The 18,199-nt window shown below is 46.2% G+C and overlaps 9 protein-coding genes across 9 annotated transcripts; 4 read left to right on the top strand and 5 right to left on the bottom strand.

Annotated features, from left to right (window-relative positions):
* Positions 1–310: 310 nt before the first annotated feature.
* On the bottom strand, positions 311–1,383 carry gcy1 (putative glycerol dehydrogenase Gcy1; the record flags this gene model as incomplete). Its single annotated transcript, XM_056922882.1, has 3 exons — positions 311–806; positions 876–1,253; positions 1,364–1,383. The coding sequence occupies 3 exons, from the start codon at positions 1,381–1,383 to the stop codon at positions 311–313; spliced, it is 894 nt and encodes a 297-aa protein (XP_056780919.1).
* Positions 1,384–2,186: 803 nt separating this feature from the next.
* Positions 2,187–3,041, top strand: N7478_006667 (PSME3-interacting protein; the record flags this gene model as incomplete). The annotated part of the gene is made up of 2 exons (XM_056922881.1): positions 2,187–2,352; positions 2,488–3,041. The coding sequence occupies 2 exons, from the start codon at positions 2,187–2,189 to the stop codon at positions 3,039–3,041; spliced, it is 720 nt and encodes a 239-aa protein (XP_056780918.1).
* A 548-nt stretch (positions 3,042–3,589) lies between these two features.
* N7478_006666 (sugar porter family MFS transporter) lies at positions 3,590–5,424 on the bottom strand (the record flags this gene model as incomplete). Its single annotated transcript, XM_056922880.1, has 7 exons — positions 3,590–4,247; positions 4,300–4,556; positions 4,614–4,857; positions 4,919–5,110; positions 5,166–5,241; positions 5,298–5,343; positions 5,398–5,424. The coding sequence occupies 7 exons, from the start codon at positions 5,422–5,424 to the stop codon at positions 3,590–3,592; spliced, it is 1,500 nt and encodes a 499-aa protein (XP_056780917.1).
* An 897-nt stretch (positions 5,425–6,321) lies between these two features.
* Positions 6,322–8,145, top strand: N7478_006665 (alpha-N-arabinofuranosidase; the record flags this gene model as incomplete). Its single annotated transcript, XM_056922879.1, has 6 exons — positions 6,322–6,428; positions 6,520–6,714; positions 6,764–6,891; positions 6,949–7,037; positions 7,088–7,187; positions 7,247–8,145. The coding sequence occupies 6 exons, from the start codon at positions 6,322–6,324 to the stop codon at positions 8,143–8,145; spliced, it is 1,518 nt and encodes a 505-aa protein (XP_056780916.1).
* Positions 8,146–8,787: 642 nt separating this feature from the next.
* N7478_006664 (uncharacterized protein) lies at positions 8,788–9,167 on the bottom strand (the record flags this gene model as incomplete). The annotated part of the gene is made up of 3 exons (XM_056922878.1): positions 8,788–8,842; positions 8,915–8,997; positions 9,063–9,167. 3 exons carry the CDS (start codon positions 9,165–9,167, stop codon positions 8,788–8,790), a joined length of 243 nt encoding a protein of 80 aa, XP_056780915.1.
* A 456-nt stretch (positions 9,168–9,623) lies between these two features.
* N7478_006663 (putative amino acid permease) lies at positions 9,624–11,056 on the bottom strand (the record flags this gene model as incomplete). Its single annotated transcript, XM_056922877.1, has 3 exons — positions 9,624–10,082; positions 10,140–10,489; positions 10,555–11,056. The coding sequence occupies 3 exons, from the start codon at positions 11,054–11,056 to the stop codon at positions 9,624–9,626; spliced, it is 1,311 nt and encodes a 436-aa protein (XP_056780914.1).
* Positions 11,057–13,919: 2,863 nt separating this feature from the next.
* On the top strand, positions 13,920–15,390 carry N7478_006662 (uncharacterized protein; the record flags this gene model as incomplete). The annotated part of the gene is made up of 6 exons (XM_056922876.1): positions 13,920–14,099; positions 14,436–14,586; positions 14,627–14,792; positions 14,845–14,912; positions 14,979–15,009; positions 15,084–15,390. 6 exons carry the CDS (start codon positions 13,920–13,922, stop codon positions 15,388–15,390), a joined length of 903 nt encoding a protein of 300 aa, XP_056780913.1.
* Positions 15,391–15,584: 194 nt separating this feature from the next.
* On the bottom strand, positions 15,585–16,232 carry N7478_006661 (uncharacterized protein; the record flags this gene model as incomplete). The annotated part of the gene is made up of 1 exon (XM_056922875.1): positions 15,585–16,232. The coding sequence occupies one exon, from the start codon at positions 16,230–16,232 to the stop codon at positions 15,585–15,587; it is 648 nt and encodes a 215-aa protein (XP_056780912.1).
* Positions 16,233–17,013: 781 nt separating this feature from the next.
* N7478_006660 (uncharacterized protein) lies at positions 17,014–18,195 on the top strand (the record flags this gene model as incomplete). The annotated part of the gene is made up of 1 exon (XM_056922874.1): positions 17,014–18,195. The coding sequence occupies one exon, from the start codon at positions 17,014–17,016 to the stop codon at positions 18,193–18,195; it is 1,182 nt and encodes a 393-aa protein (XP_056780911.1).
* Between the last annotated feature and the right edge of the window lie 4 nt (positions 18,196–18,199).

Below are 18,199 nucleotides of genomic sequence, written 5' to 3'. Positions count from 1 at the left end.
CATCACTACACTTGAAAAATAACTTCTAAATTCAAAGTTTAACTTTATCGTCTCTTACCTCTTTACACTCTACTCAGTCAAAATGACGTCCAACACCGCAGGTATTGCTTCAACAAGCTCAGAAGTGCGCATGTGTCATGACCGTATTGAATCTCCAGCCGACACGCCTAACTTTATTGATAATGAATTGCTACGTATCGTTGCAACTTACACAAACATAATCGAAAATCTTGTAAAATCAATTCTTTTGGTATCTAGCCCATTTACTCATAAAAGTGACGAACCTCCAGGGTCTATCATATTAAACCATTTACTCGTCATCGCCGAAGAAAACCTTGATAGGCAACCAAGCATCACCACAAACCTTGAAGCGATCCTTCAAGTTGTCAAGCTGGCTGACCTCCTCATCGGTCAAACTCCAGCCGTCAATCTCGTAGTTCCCATCAATGCGAGACTTGCTGACGGACTTGGGGATGACACTCCAGCCCTTCTGGATACCCCATACCAGCAGAACTTGCTGGGGGGTCTTGCCCTTGTTCTCGGCAATCTTCAGGAGAGTAGCGTCCTTGTAGAGAGGGGAGTTGGTGGAACCAAGGCAAGAGTAACCGGTGGAGTGGATACCCTTGGAGGTGTTGTAAGCGACCAGCTTGGGGGAGGGGTTGTTGGGGTGCAGCTCGATCTGGTTAACGGCAGGAGTGATCTTGGTGGTGGGGTCGTTCAGGAGCTTCTCAAGATTCTGGATGCCGAAGTTGGAGACACCGATGTTGCGCACCTTGCCGGTAGCAGGCAGCTTCTGCATTTCTTGCCTGTGGGGCTTATAGTTAGAAGGGGGGAGGTCTTCATGGTAGTTTTTCGTAGCGTGGTGGAGTATTTACCATGTCTTGATGAAGTTCCAGTCAGGAAGGTGCTTGGACTTGTCTTCGGGGTCGGTAGAGCTGGGCCAGTGAACCAGGTAGAGGTCAATATAGCTGGTACCGAGATCCTTGAGGGAGGACTCGATGCCCTTCTCGACGCAGTGGTGCCAGGTGTTGTCAAGCTTGGTGGTGAGCCAGATCTGCTCGCGGGGCACGCCGGAGTCTTTGATACCAGCGCCGACCTCGGCCTCGTTGCCATAGGCAAGGGCAGTGTCAATGTGACGGTAACCCTTCAGCAAGGCATCCTTAACAGCCACGCGAACCTCGTTGGGCTTGGACTGCCAAGTTCCCAGGCCAATGGCGGGGATCTTGTCACCGGTGTTAAGGGTGTAGGTCTTTCTATTGAGGGAGAGAATGTGTTAGCTATTGCACAGATTTTTAAAGCTCAGGAATGTGCAGTTGACCCTTGGGCAGAGCAATTCACAGTACTGGGGGAGGGGGTGCCATACTGAGTGTGCTGGTTGGACATTTTGGAGAATTTGTGATTTGAGAATGGATTTGGAAAGAAAGAGACAGGGGAATTGGGGAGATCTTTATAACTTTATAATATTCTTTGTAAAGAGTGGCGGTTCAATGCGACATACGTGGTCAAGGAAAGTGGGCAGGTCCAAGCTACGATGATGTCGTGCCCCTCCTTGAAGATGTGGGGTGATTAGACATTTGAGTTACATTGTGATTTGCTAGATAACATTATTAATGAGTGAGAATGGACACAATCGGACACCTGAAAACCTTGAGGTTGAAACATGTATATCATTTCCTGATATACGGATGATTTATCAATTCTACTATGTATTACGTACCTATACTACAATGAACGCGATGCAGGGCTTCATGAACAATTGACTTCAACTCTGCATGATTTAATTCCCGGCTAAATGCAGCTCTTTTTCCCAGTTCAACCATTGGTCCACCGTTGATCTCATCCAATAGTATCCGCCTATACCCGCGGACCCCTCCAGTTGTCCGCTACACCCAAGAACTTTGCGCAAATCCATCCTGTAACTAACACAATTCCAGAAACTTCGCTCTGTCGCCTTCGCATCTCATATCCACTTGCGTGCCCCGGGTTTCGTCGGTCCAATTCCCTTTCGTACCGGAGAGTAACTCCACTTCTCCCTTTTCCCGATCCCGTGTGTCTCACTGGCTCGTGACCTGGTGCCCGGATAATTACACGGTCCACTCGCACCGCCCATTATACCCGAGACCGAGACTCGGGAAGAATAACACGCAAATCTCCCCAATTTTCCCGAAACCAACCCTTCTGTCGTCATGTCCTCAGGATTCGTGTCGGCTGGAACCAACGAGCAACCAATTGACCGAGACGATGAATGGTTAAAAGCGCAGCAGGAGCTGGAGGAGGAGCGTCGGCGCAAGGCCGATATTGGCCAGCAGAATGACGGGAAAAGTTTATTCGAGGTTCTCCAGCAGAACAAAAGTGAGCTTGCTTTTTTCAATCAATCGCGGGGATGGGGTTAGCCATGGGATATGACCTATTTGTGCGAGACCAGCTGGACTTGGACCTAAGGCTTGGCGGCTGACATGTTAGGGTGATTGCTCGTTCGGCAAACAGTGGCGAAGCAGGAACAATTCGAAGAGAAAACACGCTTGAAGAACCAATTTCGATCGCTGGACGAAGACGAGGTGGAATTTTTGGACTCTGTGCTAGAGTCGACGCGGGCGCAGGAGGCAGCGGTGAAGAAGGACACGGCGGATCAGCTGGAGGCGTTCCGTAAACACCGCGAGGAAGCTGAGAAGTCGGCACTAGGCCCAACTTCATCGGACGTCACACCGGCGGAGGAGGAGGAATGGTCTATACCTGCACGCAAGAGACGGCGTGAAAAAAAGGACCTGCTACTTCCTGGCAAAAAGCGCAAGTCCTCCACCGCGGAACCCAGCCCTGAGGACACCAAGACAGAACAGTCCGCCAAGGGTAACACGCCCGCTACAAAGGCGGATAATTCCTCGAAATCTACTTCATCAAATACCTCCGACCCCAAGGCATCCGATATATCTGCGAAGACTGCGTCGGCAGGCCCGGCCAAGTCTGAGGCTGGAGAAAAGCCACAGCCAGCCAAGCCAGCATTAGGCCTGGTCGGATATGGATCTGACTCTGACTCGGAATGATTTAACCACGAGCAGTTACAAATATCAACCAAGAGAAGGAGAACCGCCCAAATTTTGGTTATTTAACCGAACAACAAAGGAAAATAGTCTAATACCCGTCCAACTGCGTTGGCTAAGACCCAATGCTCAAGTGACATTTGCCTTTGTAACATCCAGGAGCAAAATATGTATAATTAACCCCTATGAACGTGTTCAACTAATGGTATGCTCTCGCTACGGCTGTGTATCACTCTATATAGTGTTCTACCAGATAGCATATTGTAGGATTTCTCAACTCCATATCATTGGAAATAGACCTGGACCTCCGTGTTTAAAGATATGTGGTTTTGGGTTGAAAGTGCCAATTTCATTTCTAGAGCTTCATCCAGGTATCCATAGAATAATCAGCACTTCCCTCCCAACGTGAGCTAAATTATTTTGCACCCAGGCGAAAGAATGTGAGACAGCCTCATACGCGCACAGCGCTGCTACTAGTACCCCGGGCCATCAATACGTGATATAGTATATAAAATCATGGCAGGTGAGCTCAGAGGCTGCTACTATACCCCCTACTCGTAATGCATCGTATTCTGCTTGATCTCTTGCTCTTCAACCTTGCGCTCCAAATCATGAGGCATGTAATCCTCCTTCTTAGTACCAGGTACAATCCACGGTGCATGAGAAAACATGTAGTTCATCTCCTCAAGCGGCACCTTCTTTGTCTCAGGCAAGAGAGCATAGAAGAATATCGCATTTGTGAAGTTGCAAATCACGAAAAGGAAGTAGAACCGATAGTGAATACTGTCCATCGCAATGGGAGTGACCTGTCCAATCATCGTATTGAATGCATATGAAGTCATAGTAGCAATAGACACACCCTTTGAACGAGTTCGTGTGTCGAATACCTCGGCAGGAATAATCCAAGACAGCGGACCACATGTTGCGCTGAAGGAAAAGTTGTATAGCCAAGTCATGATGATGAAGCCCCAGTGAGCGCCAGTGCTCTGGGTTGTCGGTGGGAACTTAGCGAGCAGCACAGTGGCGATGATAAATGTGACCATGTTGCCTAGGTTTCCGCCGATAAGGGTCCATCGACGACCGAATCGGTCGATCAGGAGGATACAGAGGAATTGGGCGATCAGGGCGATGATTGAGTTGATGGCTTGGTAGCGGAGAGTGGCTTCACCGGAAATACCGATTTGTTCATAAATTTTCACTGAGTAGTATCTGTCTTGAGTTAGATTGGGTTTCTTCAATGTTTTGTCAGAGGAGTTTTTACTGGATGGCAGATACACCTGTCATTTGGACTGAAGCCTGAAGAGCACAGCAGAGGAAAAGACGTCGGAACGAAGATCGATTCTTGAACAGTTCAATGTACGACTTGGCTTCGTTCTCGTGTTCGAAGGTGATACTCTCTTGAATTTGAGAGTATTCTGCTTGTACCCAGGGGTCGTTTTCATTGCCATGGGCGTGAAGCCTGGCCAGTGTTTTAAGACCTTCTTCGGGTTGATTGTGATCGATCAACCAACGGGGAGACTGAAATGGTTAGAAAACTTTAAATCTTAGAAAGGGTCCTTATATTTCATAGCTTACCTCAGGGAAGACCATGATCAAGCAACCCAGCAGTACGGCAGGGATGATCTGCAATCCCAATGGCAATTGCCATTGAGCATCATTGGTTGGAGCAAAGCCAATGTAGGTACCGTATGAGATCCATGCAGCGCAAAGAGCACCCACACCCAGCATGAATTGTTGAAGTGCAGTGACTCGTCCACGAATGCTGGGATGGCAGATCTCGGCTTGATAAAGTGGAATTACCATAGTGAGAAAGCCAACTCTAGTTATGTTCATCAGCATTGTCTCTAATTCGTGGTATGCATACAAATGGCACCACATACCCTAACCCGGCAAAGAATCGTCCACTATATAGGAAAGCGATGGTCCGGGCTCCAGTCTGCAGGCCTCCTCCCAAGCAGAAGAGAATACATCCCAAGCATATTGTCTTTCTTCGACCAAGGTAATCGCCACTGGGACCTGCGAAGCCAGCGCCGAAAAACGCGCCGCAGGTAAACAAAGAAACAACCAGACCACTATTTGCTTGTTAGTAGTTGAAATACATGGCTGCAGTCGCAGGGTGCAGCAAACCTCTGCGTGCTATTGGTGGCAAACTTGGTTACGAATGATTCGCAAACAATAACCTCGGCAATGACACCCAAATCATCTAGTGTTGTTAGAAATTGTATACCGAGGATTCAATGTGATATTTCAACAACATACATCCGTATAGAAATGAACCCAAGGAGGCGAACACGCCAACCAGGAACTAGTAAGTTCGTCAGTTGGGGTAAATAAAGTTTGGAGAATTAGAAGTTCTAACCTGATACCATGATGGTGAAAGACGCATGGCGAAAACTAAGTGAGCTTCTCAGATAAAAAAAGAAAAGTGGGACTGTCAATTTGGGACCCACGATCAACAGGGACGTGGTACGCGTAATCTGGGGATCTCCACGGGGAACCCTGACACCCTTCACGGGGAAGAGACGTTCTATATACAACATCTTAACGGCATTCCACATGAGAATCAACATTTCAGATCCGGAGAAATCTCCATGAGCCAAGCCCTCTAACTCTATTACAATGAGCTTGCGACGATTTAAGCGAGCTTCTTCCAAGCCCAGATCCCGCAAAACATCCCTAAATTAGCACATAGACAAGGTAATTTAACGTTTCGGTATTTTGGACCCTGACGATTGGGTATCTTGTCTAGAAATTTTCACGCCTTTCGATATCAGGTGAGTCTAAAGATGCGGGGACCGGGACTAGTGGCGTTTTGATTTCCTGCATCGTGATTGATGGAATATCTCTTCAAACTCGGCAACTCATGTCTATACATGGCCAGATTTCGACATCATTGGCGAAAACCAGAGCTACCATGCCTAAAGCCTCCTTAGATGCATATTCTATGCCGATACTATTCCAAAATGAGGTTTATCTCGTTTGACCATGCCATTAGGCTCGGGAGCGCGATTCCGACGCCATGGGGCCTCGACACTTGCCCCGCAGGAGATTTGCCGCTTCAAGGGTACCATAGTGAGGGGCATGAAATAAATTGGGTTATGATTATATCCTTCATTGGTTTTATTTCTGGTCTGGCGCTCTTTTGCGAATCAGTTCTGTGATTATAATTATCTGGTAACCATAACTGGACAAGAATTGCTCATAGCTTTCAGCCACTGCAAAACCATCGGAGTAAATAGTAAACCGTGGAAAAAGTACTTGGAGTACAATTCAGTCTGGAACAATGACTTCTTTCACCAAATTGAACGACCAGGCTACCCCGGTCATTTCTGTTCATCCTTCTCGGCCGGTCTCCAAGATTAATCCGAACATCTATGCTGGCTTTACAGAGTAAGTTATAGTGGCGTGATTGGATGGTCATTTATCAAATTTCGTCTTGGGGTTGAATTTGAGGTTGAAGATATTAACGAACTGTTGATAGGCACATGGGAAGATGCATCTATGGAGGCATCTATGAGCCAGGTAGTCCGCTTGCGGATGAGAATGGGTTCCGCAAGGATGTGCTGGAAGCTTTGAAGGAGCTGAACATCCCAGTCGTTCGGTATCCCGGTGGTAATTTTTGTGCTACCTATCACTGGCTAGATGGTGTTGGCCCTAAGGATCAGCGTCCCTCTCGGTAAGTTCAAAATCTGAATTGTTTGTTTTTACCTCGCTGATAAAATTAGACCAGAACTAGCCTGGCTTGGGACTGAGACGAATCAGTTTGGAACAGATGAGTTCATGAAATGGTGCGAGGTCCTTGGGACTGAGCCTTATCTCTGTTTCAATTTTGGAACCGGCACACTCGATGAAGGTACGTACGTGGCTGGTGTCTGGTTTTGAGGGTGAAATAAATACTAAGAACAGACAGCTCTGGGATGGTTGGAATACTGCAATGGCACTGGTAACACATACTATGCTAATATGCGCCGAAAGAATGGCCGTGAAGAGCCTTACAATGTAAGATATATCAAATTTTGTGAAATAATTGAGAAGCTAATTTCCGTCAGGTCAAATACTGGGCACTTGGAAACGAAACGTGGGGACCATGGCAAGTGGAGCAGATGACCAAGGAAGCCTACTCTCATAAGGCATTACAATGGGCGAAAGGTTAGACACCCAAAATAAGGATTCTGTTCACCCACATTGATATCTGACTTTGATTTTAGCCCTCAAATTACTTGATCCAAGCGTTGTTCTTATTCTTTGTGGTCAAGACGGTACTGCTTCCTGGGACTACTACACTTTGAAGCACTGTCTCCTCCCCGCCCACTCAGCTCTCTCCACCAGTGCTGTGCCCTTAATCGACATGCACAGTATCCACCTGTACACATGTTCATCCTCCCATCTCCCCAACGCAACAGCTCCCCTAGCTGCGGAGCGCGCAATCGAAATCACATCCTCCTTGATCGATCTTGCGCGGATCGAAAATGGAGTGCCACCCGAGCAGCTTCGCCCCACAATTTGCTTCGACGAGTGGAATGTTTGGGATCCCATCCGCGCAGAAGGAAGCCAAGGTGCCGAGGAGAGCTATACACTGTCAGACGCATTGGCCGTAGCCGTGTGGCTCAACGTGTTTATTCGCAAGAGCCGTGACGTCGGCATGGCTTGTATTGCGCAAACCGTGAATGTCATTTCGCCTCTTATGACAACCAAGGAGAAGACTATCAAGCAGTCTACATGGTGGCCTCTCTATCTGTTTTCGAAATATATGCGTGGCTCCACTGTTGCCTCGCATGTTGCTTGTGGAACGTATGAAGGTGAAACGTCGCCTAAGTGGTTGCGTGGAGCTATGGATACCCCTTGGCTCGATGTTAGTGCCACCCTTGGGGATGATGGTTTTGCCAATTTGGCCGTGGTAAATATTCACGAGGAAAAGAGCTTCGAAACTACGGTTGAAGGTATCTCGAGTAAGGCGCAGGTTTTTACTGTTACTGGACAGGATGTGCAGGCCTGCAATATGAAGGGACAGGAGGAGGTTGGTATTCAAGAGTCCTCCTGGGATGGAAAGGGCAGCTACACATTCCCTAAGCATTCTTTGACTTTGTTGAGGTGGAAGCCTGAGTAAGGCTAGGGAAATTATCGTTTGATTTGCGTATAGATAATATACATAGATTCATGGAACTTTCTCATGTACTCCTTAATGATAAAACTCCCGAATCTATGATTACTTCAACTTCATGATGAGTCAAACGACGTGCATTTAAGGTGTAGCAAAATAAATATTATCTTTCGATGAAATCACCATATTTATACCCAGAAAAAAAATACAGAGGAGACAAGCCTCACTATAGATGAGTGGTGTGTCGTCTCGCTCTCGTTTTCGCCTCCGTCTTCGTTTTCCGCGTTCGCATCCACCTCATCTCCACTATGTATGTCTGCTAGGCAGAATTCATCTATATCATCGTACAAAAACTTGGTGCATATTATCATCGATAGTAGAAATCTTGCGAAAAGAAACTCTAGCGTTGGATTATACAATGAAGTTTTTCTTTATCGTCAATAGCCGATAGAAAGGCACGCTACATAGCCGGGTACCAAGCAATCCGAAATCGTATTGAAAGGGCCTAGTGATTCCCAAATAAAGAGTAGAAAGATACAGTAGATAAGAGTTTCAGCTTCAGTCTCATCAATCATTATTTGGAGCAAGATAGTTCTGAATCCCTTTATTGGAATATAGGCACGTATGTGTGGAGATCATATCGCAGATCTAGCCATAGGTCACATTATGAACGATTCCATCGCGATCAAGGTGGATATTTAATCTATTAATAGAAAGAAAAATTATTAGCAGGTTTAAAGACAGACCATTTCAGGCTGAAACTCCAACTCCATACCTATTATCCTGGTGATCCGCAGTCGCCATGGAATCATGTTCCAGTATGCGGTGGGACTCGGGGAGATCCTTCTTGGCGAATGCCTATACTCAGTTCGGTATGTTAGAAAGTATCCTGCATGATCAAAGTTGGGCTCTTGCCGACATACCGTCTCGTTACTAGCTGAGTCGCTGAGCTTCTTGCCCATCAATTTGTTGACCCACTCGGACTTATCGCCCATAGAGGAGTTGATGCCTGGAATAACAAGAGGCATGGTGAAGAGGATGTGATATTTTTATGATATTTTTGAGTGGAAATTCAGATATTAAAAGTGTCCCCAAGTTCTGAAGGTACGAAGTTCTTGGAAACTCTTGGGTTGGTAGGTACGTCAAGGTTAAGGTGCGAGAGGGTCCTATATAGGGACTACCGTGTGATGACGTAGGTGTCGATAAGAACCTTGTGAGATTAGTCAGTTTGCACCGAAACTTGTAAGGTTCCAAGGTTAATAGAGGTGCCTAGTATAAAGCCAAGGGTTCGAAATTAATGATCGGCTAAATTGAAAGAAAATGAGTCAATGACATAAACTAATACTGAGTAGTTGGGGGGGGTAAGATGATTGTCGCTCGGTATGTACAAGCTTAAAGTGGATCAAAAGGGTATCATAAGTATTAGGATCATATTCTAGGTTAGTGATCATTAAGTCTAAAATAAACTAAATCCAAACACCCATTTACGGGTGACTTCTCTCACCCTCTGGCTGTAAAATATTCTGCAGGGGCCCAATATACTTCCTCCTCGCCCGGAACACCCAGTCCATAACCAGCAATATGCAGACACCAATGAAGACAGGACCAGACCAGTTCATGTTTGCAGCTGTGACTGGAATTTGTGTGGGGAATGGCACAAATATGCACACAAATACACCAAAGGACAGGGCAAAGACGTTGATTGCCATGCCGTAGCGTCCCAGTGTCCAAGGTCCAAATTCGATTGGTCCACGCTTGGTGTCTAGTCGACGAATGATCATCAGGACAACCGGGATCAAATATGAAACGTATAGAGAGCTGGTTGATAAGGCGAGAATAGCGCTCAAAGCAGTCTCTGATGCAGCGTTGATAACTGAGAGAATAATGACCGCGGCGCAGACGAGGTAGATGGCACGTTTTGGTACGCGATATTTGCGATCAACCTGAATGACTGTTAGCGGAGGTTGTAAAGGTGTATTAAAAGGAAATATATCTCTTACGTGAGCAAAATAGTTGGAGAAAGGAAGTCCACCGTCGCGAGCGAAAGCCCAAGTAAGGCGTGAGACGGATGCGACCACAGCGGTGTTAGACACCATACCAATAATAACGATGCCAGTTTGCATCGCGGTGGCCGCTCCAACAGACTGAGTGGTTTGTTTGAAAATTCCAATTGTAGGATAGATGTATTGAGGATTGAGAGCTTCGTTCATATTGCCGAGGCAGAACAGAATGACCAAGAGAAACACAAATGCCATTAAACCGTTGATGGCAATTGTTTGGATCAGGATGCGAGGTATGACCATTGCTGGGTTCCGCACTTCTTCGCTCATGTGAATCGCACCATCGAAGCCTAAATTTCAATAATTTTCAGTGCATATTCAAGGTGTTGTGGGGTAAAATATTTGATGAATTTACCGAGAAAGCAATATGTCACTGTCAACATCCCAAGACACCAGGCAACACCCTTCGACTGCCACCCTTCTTCTGATGTCAACAATTCAGTGAAAACAAATTCGGAGCTGCTGCGACGAGAAAGAAGAATGAGCGGAATCGTGATTGCAATGAAGAAAACGATATGCATTATCCCACCCAACATCTGCAAAGCAGGCATGATCTTGATGCCATAGATGTTGATGAAACCAGCAAGAAGGACAATTGCCCACATTAACAGGGTTCCATGCCATTGCCGAGCAGCGTATGTGGACTCGTTCAACATGACTATTCCTTGAATTGTTGTTGCCACCAAGGAACAAATACTGGCCGTCGCCGCCTGCCATCCAAAAACAGTGATCCAGCCTTGCATCCATGTCACGAACGAGCGAATCTTTGGCGGGGCTAGTACTGCTGTCCAGTGGTACTGTGCTCCTGCTCGGGGACAAATTGACGATAACTCGGCCAATGACAAAGCCAACGCCATTGTACCTATTATTGACAGCACCATGCCCCAGACAAGGCCTGCTGGGCCTCCATTCAAAAGTCCAGACCCAAAGCTACTGTTCGGGGGTCAGCGCATTCGAAATGAGAGAGAGAAAATGTTTTCTGGGGCTTTCGTACTTGGCCACGGATTCCCACGAAGATAGCAAGGTTAGTGACAGCGAAAGAATTGATAAAGAGCCAAATTTTCTCTAAGGAAAACTCATGTCAGTTTTCCCGTGCTCTTTCCACATTAACAACGGTGGGGGAAACACTTACTTCCATATGTTTTTTACTTGATCTTGACGTGGAAACACCACCGTGGAAACCACCATCAGAGCCCGATCGTGCGTGCGACACACTCACTTGAACAGATTTGGCGCCCAGCCTGCTCATCTCGATACCCTGGTCCGACATTATGAACAATGGACCTTCTTATCAGAGTCTTCCTGAGATGTAAGCGCGGCTGAAAAGAGCCAGCACTTAATTTGTGAGAATGTGAATACAATCTCAAGAATTTTTGATGCAGTTATTGACCATCCCATCCACCCCATACACCAAGAGTATATGCAAAGATTGACTAGGGGTCCAGTCTCAAACAAGAGTTTGAGGGGTGCCGAGCTCGGTAAGGCCGCGTTTTATCGAACCATGCGCACGAGATACTGGCTATTTGGGTCGTGATCCGGAATACCTAGATACAGGGACCCAGTTAAGACATGAGCTTGGGGCGACTCGATCATGGGTTCTGATTTGTCTACAAACTTTGGTAGTGCACGCCACATGTATCCTGGATTAATCAAGAGACAATGATTTGGCGGAGGAGACTAGATCTAATTGTCCGGCTCCACTTGCTGCGGCTTCAGTGCTCTGTTCGGGGGTCTCTACCACTCCGGGGTTCCCGTCACTCCCCGAGGCCCAGCCAGTGACAGATACGTGATAGCATTCCATCAGAAGCCAATTCGGATTGTGAAACATGGCTTGGGCTGTTGTTCTCTCATTTTGAAAGAACTAGCAGCTGGTATATGTAACAAGCTAACCTCTATACATGACACTACTGATGCTTTTTTGCGCCAGGTGGCTTTGTTGGACCTGGGGCTCGGCATTAGGTAGGGCCACGCGAGCGCCAAAGTTAATCACTTTGACTTTGTGGTCCGTATGAGATACTAAAGTTGCTTTTTCCATGGTGGGGCTGCTGTGTTTGAAATTCCGCTGCTTTTATGGAGGTCCGAGCGGACCGAGTAGACCTCAGACCATCTTAGGGCTGGCCATCAGTAGTATGTGCTTGCTGATCCTGCCAGGGGCATATATATCGCATTCAATTTCTAGTATTTTATTGCCGAAGAAGTATACAATCTAAATAAGGTCTAATTTAATTTGTGAACCCCATCCAGAAAACCCGAGTTAGCTCGTGCTTATCCTTGAGCGGCGGCAACCATTCCACTACATACTAGTAGTATATAAACCTACGAGTTTACCAGGAAGGGTGACCTTCCCGAGGTCTGGGATAATACGTCGTCAAGGATTTCATTTGCTCACATAGGGTAGGATTATATTCTTGAAGATTGGTAGAAGCACCCTTGGACCTCGGCCATTGTGTAGGGTTTATCACACGATGGCTACTACTTATCTCGCGCTGAACTTCGAATCCAGTAGCTTTCAGAAGGTCTACTACAATCGATGCAGTGCTCTCCTTTTTACCTCTGACCTCCGGCTCTGGTAAAATCCCTTGTCAAATTCAGCATACTTGTTGATTTCCGAAAGTAACTTGAAGGATATTAATGCCTATCTCATCCGGGACGACAAGCTACATTCTGCTGTAGAAGAAGAAGAACAAAAATTCCACAGGGTTAGAAAACGTTTTCATTCATTTTTATCATTTCATGGTTTTTTTTTAAGTTTCTTGGAGTTGGTTCAGCTCCATTTATGATCAAGAATTGATCCTATAGCGCTAGGAAATGTAAATTAGGCGTTAAATGGCGATAATTTCAAAAACAGTAAGCTGCCCAAAGTATCATGATGTAATACTCTTTGATAAACAAAATCACGAAGTTCGGTAAAAGGCTTCATAGCTTAAGAGGCTCAAGGGCAGAATCCCCAAAGCGTCGATTATTGAAAATGTGTTAGAAGTATAGTTATCCATACTATCTCTCCGATCTTGAAGGCCTCGGCCCTTCAGAACGCCCAATTGAGTTTTATTCTAGCATTATTCGTGCTCCAATTCACTTTTGATTTAAGTATGTATCACTATATTTTATTGCGGCTGACTCGTGGCATAGTTAGATACGAGCTGTGCCGTGCTCAGTTATACCCAGGAAGGCAATAGCGGCAAGGGATCGGTACCGAAGTGGAAAAGCTCCCCGCTATAAGCCCCCCGGGGCCGCTAGAATCATTTATGCGCGCAATGAAATGATTGGGAACACACAGACCCCTTAACATCCTTGCTCACACTGCGTGCCACTCCGGCCGGACTCCGACGAGATTCCAGATACTTTTGCACACGATAAAGGATCATTGAATTTCTTGGATCATTACGAATGGAATCCACTGTTCATTCGATACGAACGACCGATGAGCACATAGAAAAGATAACAAAAAAGCGGAGATTTCCAACAAAACATCCTTCCATCCTAAATGTACTTCGTATATGTGGATATGGTGGACAACAAGCACTTGATTAAAGTTCAGGGGCACATTCCGAATAAGTACGACGTGACATGATCTGACAGCCGCTAAGACGACGCCGCTACGAACCTGTCAAATACACGCATACCGCCGATCTGCGATCTGCGACCTGTTATCGCTTTTGTGCTTCTTGAAGTTGAGTCCCCTCATCTTTGGACTGCGGGAGTCAATTTTCTCGCTTCAGCATGGCGGGCACATTGCCTCCTCTTTTTGAGATTTCTGATGAGGATCATGGAGGATATGTGGCTGTCGCGGTGTATACACTCTTGGTGCTGAGTATTTTTATTGTGGTGACTCGCTTGTTCACTCGGTGGTATATCGGTCGCGTGATACATTCCGACGATATCTTGCTTGGGGCATCTGCTGTATGTACCCCCGCGTGTGCCTCTGAAATCATTCTACAAGGACAGCAATGAATGACAGTCGCTAATATATTGTTTAATGAATAGTTATTAGGGATATTACAAAGTATATTTGTACAACTAGCGATTTCTGATGGACTCGGCCGGAAGCGCTCAACAGTCACAAACCACAAATTCCTCCAATTTTTGAAGGTATTCCCAAAGCAAAGCTCATATTTGTCATGTTCCTTCACAGGGAGACTAATTGAAGAAATTTTTGTAGCATGAATATGTTGCACAAATTCTCCTCATAATAACAATCGCGTTGAGTAAACTTTCGCTGGGACTGCTCTTTAAGAGTACGATGACATCTCGCCGGTTTTCATGGGCAAATTGGACATTGATGGGGGTTATTACTGCATGGGCAGTCGGATCCATTTTGGCTTTGGCTCTGCGATGCTCTTTGCCAACTCCTTGGCTGTGGAGCTCATCGGACCAATGTATAAATCAGGTAAGACAAATTTTGTTTGAAATTTGGCAATGAGACATAGAGCTGACAACAGATTGCTTGCAGGCCGCACTTTTTCAAACGATCGCAACTTTCAATATCATCACCGATGTTGCTCTCGTGATTCTTCCATGCATGCTGCTCCGAACAGTGCAGTTGTCTCGATGGAAACGATTCAGAATCATGGCGCTCATCGCCAGCAAGTTTTTGTAAGTCAATATCCTGAAGGAATACTTAGAGTATGATGGCTAACCTTTTTAGGGTTTGTGGTGCTACGGGAATTGAAGTTCATTATACTCTTAAAATGCTTGGTTCGCCCGATATACTCTGTATGTTGATCATCAAGGAGAGCATTCTACTATATGTCATTTTATACATACTAATTTGGGAACTAGGGGCAAGCACGAACGCTACCGTGTGGGACCAGTAAGTATTCAAGTTGTTAATTCGGAGCGACCGCTTCAAAATCACCAATATAAGGTTATTAACATATTGTACAGAGTCATGATGAATCTCAGCATAATGACAACAACTCTCCCATCGCTTGGACGCCTAGTTGTCGAACTTCAACCCGATGTCTATGCGTTCGCCATTCACGATGAAGCCGACGGAACTTCCAAGGGTGGCAAATATAATATCTCAACCATGAGAAAGTCATATCCAGCAAGGGCCCCTCTCAGTCCAGGAACCTCCACTGAGGTAACCAGTGGGTGGCGGGAATCATTCAAGGATGATGCCGAGAGTATGGAGGGACTGGTCAATCCACCTAATGTGATCCAACAAACGATACACTTCGAAGTTCACTAGCTTCTAGAAACTCAGGAACATAGACATGTATTTTGTTTTTATGAAGAAATTTGGATATGCCCATTAATTGATTTGTAAAATCGTCTCCAGTGACCCATTAATTGTGTATCAATGTTTAATATTCGATTCTAAATACCGAGGTCGTGTGCATAGTACATGCCCAGGTGTATCATATGTACGGATTTCCATCAAGTTTACCACATCCGATGCTTCTTAGCCTCTCTCTTCAGTTTCTCACAAATGGCGAGGTAAGAAGTCAAAGCTATCAAAGTGAAGTTATCCCCATATGACATGAGAATCTCTACTGAGCCATACTTACCAGCACTCAACTCCACATCGCGCGCAATAGCAGCCACATTCCCCGTTAACTCATCAACCAATTTCCAACCCGACGAGCTTCCCCAAATAAAAGGTCGCGGACTCGTCAAGCTGAGCCCAGCGATATTAAGTGGATTTGCATCATGTACTCGTGCCATAATCCGGTACTGTGTGGTCATTAGAGTCTCCTGATCCATAGCTGACCACCAAAGAGTCTCTTTGTCGCCGTTTGAAGTCTTTGTCATTGTTATATCGGCAGAGCAAGTTTTCTCCTTGAAATCGCATGAGGCTAATTCACGGTTTGAAGCATCGTTTAGGTAGAAGGCCAGATCTGGTTTCAGGCTCCATTCGTTGGCTTGCGCGTTGATTGAGACCCCGCTTTGGGATTCGGGCGTTATGAAATAGTCACGCTGCAGGGGACAGCCAATGCAGAAGATGACTGGGTTCCTGGTCGCCGATGTCGCAGCGGGGTTGGACGGATCCCGGGGCTGGTAGGGTGGTGGTGGTTCATGTGTACTGACCATGACTCGGATTGTTGTGCTCAATAGCTTGAAATATTCGTAGATTTCGATGTTTTATATGTTTTGTACAGGATAAACAAATTTGTTTTTTGAGTTGCTCTGGAGCCACTGGTTCACTGGCATGTATGTATTCCAGGGTTGCAATGTCGAAGAGGCAATGTCACCAAAAGCAACGCTTATATAAGCTTGGGGGGAGCTAACGTTGAAGCTAAAGACGGCGCATGTTTCATATCGTCTTGTGTATATAATTCCAAAAACGGGATTGATTTGCATGACGATGGGTGTCTTCAGCTCTGCTGTTGATGTTTGTTTGTATAGTCTCGATTAACCTCGGTGCCAAGATTATGCCAAGGTAAGCCTCGAAGGTGGATGATGAACTATACATCCACAGTATAAGATGTATGCATAACAGACTCCAATTGCCTCACAGTAAGGAATTAAAACCATGAATATTTGTAGCAACAATCTTGGAGGTGCTTCAGCGCAAGGAAGTCACATTCGAGATCCATGGCTGCCGTTGATACAACTGCTCTTGCCGTCCGAGATGGCACTTGAATTCAAGGCGCTCACTTCAGTTCCGAGAGTCATAATCGCAGCATTCAAAGGTTTTTCAAAACTGCAACATTAGTCTCTGCATACCTTTATATTTCATTATTTCTGATACATCGACTCTCTACCTGTGAGTGTGGGATCACAAGTTTGTGAACCGCTTGAAGCTAATCACCACAACGCGATTCGCGACTGACAGACCCGGATAATCTAAGCTCAGAGACTGACTTCTTCCATGACTTTCTTTGCTTGCAGTGTTTCAATGATTTCCCGTCGGCATAGGCTCCTGCAGCAAGCAGACACCAATGGACTTTCTTTCCGGCGAGTGACCAGACCCGCCGTGCCAGACAGCATACCTGTGTTGAACCACCACAACGAACAGCGTGAAGTCGAAGATCTTAGGAGATTCCAAAACAATTTCCTCTCAAATGGTCTTCCAGAAGCCATCTCTCACAAAGACTCGGGTTCGAAGCTGCATGGGCGTAAAGACTCCACCTGGACGTACGCTAAAACCCCATCAATTGCTGCTGCCACCATACTTGGAACAATCACCTTCTTGGCTCTGGTCTTCCTTATAGTGTGGTATATTAGACGAGAGCGCACTCGGCGACTTCGGTATATGCGAAATGAAAGCCAAGATCCATTCTATACCTCAAACCTCACTCTAACCGAAGATACAAGCAAGACGCTCCACGATTTTCTCATGAAAGATGTCCAACCAGAGCGAACCTCTCTCATGTTCAGTCGCAGCCGATCTCCCTCTTTTACATTCGTCATTAATAAAGCAGATCGTCAAAAATCCACGAACAGACTATACCGTGGAAGTTACGACGCGTCATCGAATAGTCTCAGCAAGCTCACTTCCCTAACTAGGGTATCGACAGAGGCATCTCGGCCAAGCTTGATGATCTCCGGTCTGACACAGACAACATCGAACTCTTCTACCCAGCTACCCGCATCTTCATCCCGTCTATCTATGGTATCAACGGTGCCTCCAACAGCCCGGTCTTCGATGCTGTGGACGACCACCACATCCTCCACGAATAGTACTATAGGCACCAGTGCCACGGAACCTAGCTCGATTTTCAGTCAGCTGCCAACTTCTAGCTCTAGGACCTCGCAGTCTGTCCCTCCCTCTTTGAACAATCCGCGCAGTTCCGTTAATTCAATTGTTCGCTCAAATCCCTCCGATGCGTCACGAACTTCCAGCCGGCATTCTGTTACTAGTGCTCGAAATTCAATTCCAATTGCGATGGAACAGAATGTTGCTTCGCGAAGGGCGCAAGTGAAGTCTCACCGTCGTAGCCCGTCTTCCGTTCAGTCTCCCATCGAACTATCGGGTGTCTCTGGGCAGTCCTCGCAATTACCCTCTATTCCGTCAACTCCGTCGGGTTCTTTTCGACTTTCTGATGCATAGTCAT

The sequence above is a fragment of the Penicillium angulare genome, assembly GCF_028827245.1.
Source record: "Penicillium angulare strain IBT 27051 chromosome Unknown utg000004l_segment0_segment0, whole genome shotgun sequence".
Lineage (NCBI taxonomy): Eukaryota > Fungi > Ascomycota > Eurotiomycetes > Eurotiales > Aspergillaceae > Penicillium > Penicillium angulare.
The sequence above is the reverse complement of the archived record's forward strand: the minus strand, read 5'-3'. Positions and strand labels throughout refer to the sequence as shown.